The sequence below is a fragment of the Olea europaea genome, chromosome 3, assembly GCF_002742605.1.
Source record: "Olea europaea var. sylvestris chromosome 3, O_europaea_v1, whole genome shotgun sequence".
Classification (NCBI taxonomy): Eukaryota; Viridiplantae; Streptophyta; class Magnoliopsida; order Lamiales; family Oleaceae; genus Olea; species Olea europaea.
Genome location: NC_036239.1, coordinates 1,726,656 through 1,734,878, shown reverse-complemented (window position 1 = coordinate 1,734,878; position 8,223 = coordinate 1,726,656). Strand labels below are relative to the sequence as shown.

The 8,223-nt window shown below is 35.9% G+C and overlaps 1 protein-coding gene and 1 pseudogene across 3 annotated transcripts; both read left to right on the top strand.

Annotated features, from left to right (window-relative positions):
- The first annotated feature begins 623 nt into the window (after nt 1-623).
- Nucleotides 624-4,963, top strand: LOC111381407 (protein DMR6-LIKE OXYGENASE 2-like). 3 transcript variants are annotated; one of them, XM_023005195.1, is made up of 4 exons: nt 624-1,140; nt 1,471-1,798; nt 2,460-2,752; nt 4,810-4,963. In XM_023005195.1, the coding sequence occupies exons 1-3, from the start codon at nt 677-679 to the stop codon at nt 2,712-2,714; spliced, it is 1,047 nt and encodes a 348-aa protein (XP_022860963.1). In that variant the 5' UTR covers nt 624-676; the 3' UTR covers nt 2,715-2,752; nt 4,810-4,963. The 3 variants fall into 3 exon arrangements, with proteins under 3 accessions (XP_022860963.1, XP_022860956.1, XP_022860951.1); XM_023005188.1 differs by lacking the exon at nt 4,810-4,963 and adding an exon at nt 3,097-3,395; XM_023005183.1 differs by lacking the exon at nt 4,810-4,963 and having other exon boundaries at nt 625-1,140; nt 2,460-2,924.
- A 199-nt stretch (nt 4,964-5,162) lies between these two features.
- LOC111381422 overlaps nt 5,163-8,223 on the top strand; it is a 3,165-nt pseudogene continuing 104 nt past the window's right edge.

Sequence of the window (8,223 nt, the reverse complement as noted above, 5' to 3'; positions counted from 1 at the left end):
GGATTACAGGTTTGAAAATTTTCTGAAACCAGGAACAAAATCAACGGAAACAAAATCAATTTTGAAGCTCTGATACCATCTTGAATGATGATGAAAGATATTTTTCATTCATGCATTTGCCTATAAACCAATCCAAATTATATAGGATTTACATAGCAAATCATTCCTCTCTAATAAGCTAGTCATTCCTAAAATAAAATAAGAAAGAATTATATAAAGAATCATACAATGATTTACAGCTAATATTAAGGTAATTTAACAAATCGAACACAATCCCACCAATGAAATGAAAGAGATAAAATGATCCAATCACATATTCATGGAGTTGCTGATTAAGCTTCTTGTTCAACTCTTATGCGTTACTATTATTAAACCATCATCTTATCTAAAAGTTTAAGATATAAGAGGAGGACATACTTATTTGTTCGATGTTATTTTTTTGACAAAAATCCGACTGATGATCTGGCATAAAAAGATTGCACGGCCCGCCGTTTAGGTGATCCCAATTCAGAAACTGACAAAAAGCAAACTGATAACATTACTTGGGATAAGGTTTCAAATAAAATAGTGTCCAGGTTCAATGTACATGTCAACAATTAACATAGTATAACATGCGCACCAACTTTTCAATGTCACCTCAATTGAGATACTCAAACTATCTTCCAACAATTCAGCCATGGGAGAAGTGGATCCTGCTTTCATCCAAGCCCTTGAACATCAGCCTAAACTTGACATAACTGAAGCAGAAGGCATCCCGTTAATCGATCTTTCCCCGCTGAATTCCTCTAATACAGATGCTGACTTGTCAAATCTAGTAGCTGAGATAGGTGATGCTTGCAAGAACTGGGGGTTTTTCCAGGTGATCAACCATGGCGTGCCGTCGAAGTGTCGTGAAAAGATTGAATCAGTGGCGAGGAAATTCTTTGCTTTATCGAAAGAGGAGAAGAAGAAAGTCAGTAAAGATCAAGACAACCCTTTGGGATATTACGATACTGAGCTTACTAAAAATGTCAGGGACTGGAGAGAAGTGTTCGATTTTACTTTAATGAATCAGGTCATTATACCGGCTTCTCCAGAGCCTGAGGATAAGGAACTTAAACAGTTGATTAATCAGTGGCCTGAATACCCCCCTGAATTAAGGTACCTTTAGATTGATGGGAATGATGTATAGTAGCTATTTCAACATTTTTAGCCTAATTTCGAGATTGACAAACCATTATATGCTTGAACATATAAAAAAATCAATTGCAAATTTTTCTGATTGTTTTAACTTTTAGATAAGGCCCCATTCAATATATAAGGTTATTGTCTGGGAGGTTCCAAGTTGGAGAGACAAAAATGAAAAAAAGTCATTTTTTCCAGAAATCACAACTATTCTTAACAATCAGATATATAGCCCAGGAAAGGTATTATAACTCTGGTATCATAATTTGTGCGTGTTTAAACTTTAAGTGAATCGCCTCTTTGCAGGGACGCATGTGAAGAGTATGCTGCAGAGATGGAAAAACAGGCTTACAAGTTACTCGAACTCATTGCCCTGAGCTTAGGCTTGCCAAAAACTCGATTGAATGGCTTCTTTAAGGATAACAATAGCTATGCCAGGCTCAATCACTATCAGCCATGCCACGTTCCTCATTTAGTGCTCGGTCTTGGTCGACACAAAGATGGTGGAGCCGTGACCATCCTTGCTCAAGATGATGTTGGAGGACTTGAAGTGAAGAGGAAAACAGATGGAGAGTGGGTTCTTGTCAAACCTACCCCTAATGCTTTTATCGTCAATGTTGGTGACGTTATCCAGGTATCACATCTGTATTTTGAAATATGGTTTTTGTTGCAGTTGTTATTTCACTTAATCCCATTATATGTTTCTCCCTGTATGGTAATGTATTAAGGATAATGTTGAAGCGAAAATCTTCGTAATGATCATTGTCCATAGACAAGAAATGAAAAGGGCTTGCACAAAATATAGATTTCGAAATTTCTTCAGGACCAAGTTGGTGAGACACTAATTAAAAAAAAAAAAAAAAATTCACTCTACTACATGTTCAAAAATTCTGTACAGATATGTCGACAGACAAATGCATGCCATGTGTCAACCTACTAGTACAAAATCATTTGTATAGGTTGACAAAATCATCTGTACAGGTATATTAATTGATCAAAAATCTCTACTGCACTCCCTTCACCTTCCCCACTGAAATTCAAATCAAGGAAGGGAGAAATGCATGCCATGTGTCAACCTACTTGTACAAAATCATTTTATAGGTTGAGAAAATCATCTGTACAAGCAGATTAATTGATCAAAAATCTCTACTGCACTCCCTCTACTTTCCCTTGTAGTGGAGACGTCGGTGGTTCTGGCATTTGTTGGGTTGTTTCAGATTGGGGTGGAGTGGTGTTGAATGAGTTCTTGTTTAATGGTTGCCTAATGTAATTTATAACATGGATATTTTAAACAGGTTTGGAGTAATGATAAGTACGAAAGTGTAGAGCACCGAGTGATGGTCAATTCTGAAAGGGAAAGATTCTCATTTCCATTCTTCTTCTGTCCTGCACATTCTACTTGGGTGGAACCCGTGGAGGAGCTGATAAACAAAGATAATCCTGCCAAATACAAGGCTTATAACTGGGGAAAGTTTTATGCGAATAGAAGGCGTAGTAATATCAAGAAACTTGGTGTCGAAAACATTCAAATTTATCATTTCAGGATTTAGAATTCAGAGCAGTTGTGTCCGTATCCCATATGAATAATGTGAGTTCTTACAAACCTACAGCTTTGGCTTCTTGAGTAAGCTTATTTTCTGTGAATAAATAAAATTTTCAGAAACTTCAGACATAAATTCAATAGGATGTTCTTCTAGGCACTCCGATTATCATGGCTCTTGCCAGTAGCATGAAAATAGGATTCTATAGAATTCGTACCACTATGCAATTGTGCTGCTTATTCAACTTGTAGATGCTCTTTATGAAAGAAAAAATGTTTCCGTACTAAATCCCCTGTTAAAAATTGAGAAGCTCTCTTAATAAAGACTTACATGGACAAAGAAAAAGAAAAATAACTGCATTATTTAGAACTCTCCTTTTCTTTTCCAACAGCTTCAGCTAAAAGCCTATGTTCCTTTACTTTCGGATGGAACAGAGGAGACCAACACAAAAATAAAATGTATTGAAGAATCAACAGTGGGAATGATGGAAGAAAGGGGGAGGAGGTAGGGACAGCTGTTACTTGAAATTCCTTTGTCTATGAATGGAAATTTTTCCAAAAATTGAAGAATTAATTGTTAAAGCCTCTGTTGCAATAACTGTAAAGAGCTGTTGTAGTAGTTACAATGATTTGTTATGGCATCAATTATAAGAAGTGGAAGGGTTTCGGAGGGAGGAAACTTCTTTGAAAATGAGACTAATTCTTTGAATTTTATCGAGTGGAATCCAAAACTCTTCAAACTCATTGGTTTTGGAAATTTTTTGAAAGTAACGTGCTAGTTTGACTTATCATGCATGGTTACTTTTAATGAAGTTAAATTACTCAAAATCTATTCTAAACCAAAAAAATGATAGAATACTATTCAGTAAAAAACCTGGATGAGCCCCAAACTTCACACTCTGTGCAAAAAATTTGTTAGTCCTTTAACTTGCTCATAGTTACGGTGTCTGTTAAGGGAATAAATTCCACATCGGTCAAATACCGAAATATTGACCAATTTAAATAGATCTTGAATCACTCCTCTTAATAAAGTTGACCTTATTAAGATGGACCCCAAATTTTGACATGGTATCAGAGCCCAGTAAATTTCAACGAGCTATTCGATCCTGGTAAGTCTCAAAAATGAGCACATGGATTTCAAGATTGGTCTGCTCAAAAAGAGCCACCATCTTGCGGGGGCATGTTAAGAGAATAAATTTCACATCGGTTAAATACCGAAATATTGACCAACTTAAATAAATTTTGGGTCACTCCTCTTAATAAGGTTGGCCTTATTAAGATGGACCTCAAATCTTAACATGATATCAGAGCCCAATAAACTCCAACGAGCTATTCGATCCGATTAAGTTTAAAAAATGAGCATACGGATTTCAAGATTGGTCTGCTCAAAAAGAGCCACCATCTTGCGAGGACATGTTAAAGGAATAAATCTCATATCGGTTAAATACTGAAATATTGACCAACTTAAATAGATCTTGGACCACTCCTCTTAATAAGGTTGACCTTATTTAGATGGATCCCAAATCTTGATATGATATCAGAGCCCAGTAAGCTCCAACGAGCTATTCGATCCGATTAAGTCTCAAAAATGAGTACACGAATTTTAAGATTGATCTGCTAAAAAAGAGTTACCATCTTGCGGGGGCATGTTAAAGGAATAAATCTCACATCGGTATACCGAAATATTGACCAAATTAGATAGATCTTGAGTCACTCCTCATAATAAGGTTGACCTTATTAAGATGGACCCCAAATCTTAACAGTATCTGCCCATATAGCAAGATTGGACACTGTCAACCATGTGAGTGAATGTACATGTTGGGGGAGTTAAGGTTTTCCGTTGACAAATATGGATAGTAAGTCGAGTCTTCATATTATCTACAAATGCAAGGTAAGACATGAGTATATCCTACATTGGATGGACGAACATAATCCCCAAGATGAAGTGAAATAGATAAAATGATCTGAAAAAATGGTAATGATGACCAAGCCAATTGAGTTTCTTGTTAAACTTCTAGACATTGCTAACAAGTATTCTTTATTTTTGGCCTGCACATATAGCTTTCTGGAGGACATGTATAAGTAATTTTCCTGGTATTTTGCAGGATTTATTGACAAGGAGTTTGAAATCCCTTCAAGCATCAGCTTAATAAAAGACATAATTTTCTTTATCTATCTGTATGGTTGGCATTGTTATTACTGTCTCAGTGTATCAAAGATTAGCATAATTTCGTAATGACTATCTAAGTCAAATTTAAACTGGCTGCAATCCAAACAAAAGATACGTTTTTATTTCGTGGCTAAAGCCTCTCTAGGGTTCGCGTGGGCTTTTAATCCTCGCACCCAAACTTTCGTGGGGGGGTTTGGTGATCCAAGGTTTAAGTACAGTTTTGGACGCTGGATTATATGCAATAAACATTATTTAAAATAAACAATGCTGGTTAGGTGATCCAACGCAAGCTGACAAATTACTTGGGATGGGTTCAAAAATAACATATTGTATCCAAGTTCAATGTGTATATATTGTATTACCATCAATATATATGATCAAGTGCACTAATTTTTGACAGTCACCTTAAAAGAGGTACTATCAAACTATCTTTAAACAACTCAGCCATGGGAGAAGTGGATCATGCATTCATCCAAACCCTTGAACACCAGCCTAAACTTGACATCACTGAAGCCAAAGGCGTCCCATTAATCGATCTTTCTCCATTAAATTCCTCTGATACTGACGCTGACATTTCAAGTTTAGTAGCTGAGATAAGGGATGCTGTCAACACTCTGGGATATTATGATACTGAGCATACTAAAAATGTCAGGGACTGGAAAGAAGTGTTTGATCTAACAGTAAAGAAACCAACTATTGTACCGGCTTCTTACGAATCTGATGAAAAGGAGCTAAACCATTTGATGAATCAGTGGCCTGAAAATCTTCCAGAATTAAACTAAGTTTGGTTTAGATTGAATCAGAATAGGAAGTTTCATTTCCAACCACGTCTATGTTGAGAATCTACTTTACATGCGCAGCGGAAAATTAAAACAAATTTCGATTCCCACTAGAAATCTTTTTGTGTTTAGATAGAAATTGTGAAAAGATTGTATCTTTTTCAGATCTGCAAACTTCTTTGCTATTCTTTTCGTTCCAGCAATCTTGATTCGTCACTCACAACTGTCCAATTGTCCAGTCTCTAACGGTGATCCACACAGAGAATAAGATTGTAAGATTAAGATTTTCTTCTTGTGCTAGCAAGAATAATGAAAAATCACTACAATTTTGAAAATCCTAATCATATTTATATAAGCCAAAACGGGTTTAGCCTGACCCGATCCAATATTTAATTAACCCATTTAATTAAATCTGGTCCGTAAATTAATTAATCCAATTAATCAATTCAATCCTATAAATAAGCAACCAAATTAATTAATTTATCCAACATTTGTTAAATTAATTAATTGACAAATCACAATCTTCTAGTTCTCCTTTTGTGTACGACCCATCAGGTTCCCGATCACGATGCCTAACGAAGTGAAATATTATTTTGATCTAATCAAAATTAATAAATTAAAACACCCTTTTAATTTATCACCAATCACACTCGCCGTCCCAAATTGACATCTAGCAATGTGTCAGGGCAATACATGTGACGAGAAATATCACGTGGTCTGACAAAATCAAATTCGTTCGTTTACCGTGAAACTATAATCCATTCATCAATATGATCCGATCAATTACGAGATATAGAAGTGTGTTAATCCCGATTATTGATCATATCCTTCACTCCACTATTAAGTCAATATAAGTCGATAACTTCTTTTCGACTTATGAGTACACCTTAACCAAGAATTTCGTTATCAACTTAATTAAATGAAACGCAGATCATAATCTCTTACTATCTAAGAGTGACGAATCATCTATTGGTCATTCACAACCTTCATATGATTTTTGACATACCCGAACGATGTCGTATTAGCGGCCCTTGGTAGAGCAACATCCAACACTGTCAAAGCATGACCGTCCTCATATAAGGTACTATGACGACCTCAAGTCAAAAGGACCAATCCCACTACCAAACATTAGAGATTAACCACTGATACTCAGATAGTTATCCATGTGGAATCTCTTGGCAAGTCTCCAATGTTTTGTTCTATAACAACACCAACATGTTCATTTAAGTGTCACTACACTTTAGCTTGTGAGATCAGTTACTTACTTCACAATTAAGAAATGCCACACGTGATGGTCTATCCGTAATAACGATATTCGTATTTCGTTATTATTTACGACCACAGACGATTTAAGATTCAATCATATGTAATTTGTATCTCACAATCACAACTCCTTGTGATTAACAAATTATGAAGATTTGAATCTACGGACTCTATTATTTAATTTAATTGTCTATCAATTAAATAATAGATCTGCCATTAATTTGCATTAATTATATATCAAAAGTATCTATATCTAAGGTTGATTGGATTTAGAGCATAACACTTACAGTCTATTCCTTTCTATTGATACAATTTTAAAACAAATTTACGTTGCTTGATCATTCAAGACCATAAATTTCGCAGCTTAACAATCCAAAACTTATAGGAGAGGAAGATGCAGTTAGGAGCATGCATTTAACCGTCGAGCTCAACTGTTGTTTCGGAGCCCTGACACTGTTCTGCCCCTTCGAGTGGCATTTCACCCCTAACCACAACTCATACGCTGATTCTTCAACATCAATCGGTTCGGACCAAAGAATCGATCTTTCTTTTAATTGTTGAATCTCTCTTTGATTGATCAATGTGTGATATTTTGAATCCTCATTACTAATGGAATCCAGACCATGGAAAGGTAACATAATGTATGTGTTTAAATGAACTGCTTCTTGCAGGGAGGCTTGTGAAGAGCATGCTGAAGAAATGGTAAAACTAGCGTACAAGTTACTTGAGGCTTAATCGCTATCCGCCATGCCCTGCTCCTCATTTAGTGCTCGGTGTTGGTAGACACAAGGACCCCATTGCTTTGACCATCCTTGCTCAAGATGAGGTTGGAGGACTTGAAGTGAAGAGGAAGATTGATGGAGAGTAGATTCTTGTCAAACCTACTCCTAATGCTTATATCATCAATGTTGCTGACATGATACAGGTACAAATTTGATACTTGTTGGTGTTGAATGAGATTTCTTTTTCTGATATGATTGCCTTATGTCACTTGTTACTTGAATATTTATACAGGTTTGGAGCAGTGATAATTATGAAACTGTGGAACATAGAGTGATGGTCAATTCTGAGAAGTAAAATTTTCAATTCCTTTCTTCCTGAATCCCCCAAGTTCCACTTTGGTGGAACCCCTGGAAAAGCTGACAAACAAGCAAAACCCAGCCAAGTAAAAGCTTTATAACTTGGGAGAGTTTTTGGCAAAAAGAGCATGCAGTGACTGTTTTTGATGTTGAAACGATTTTTCTTTATCCATGGGCAATGAGTTTCGATGTATTGGGTGTATATGTATTTATAGAAGCTTTAATTTC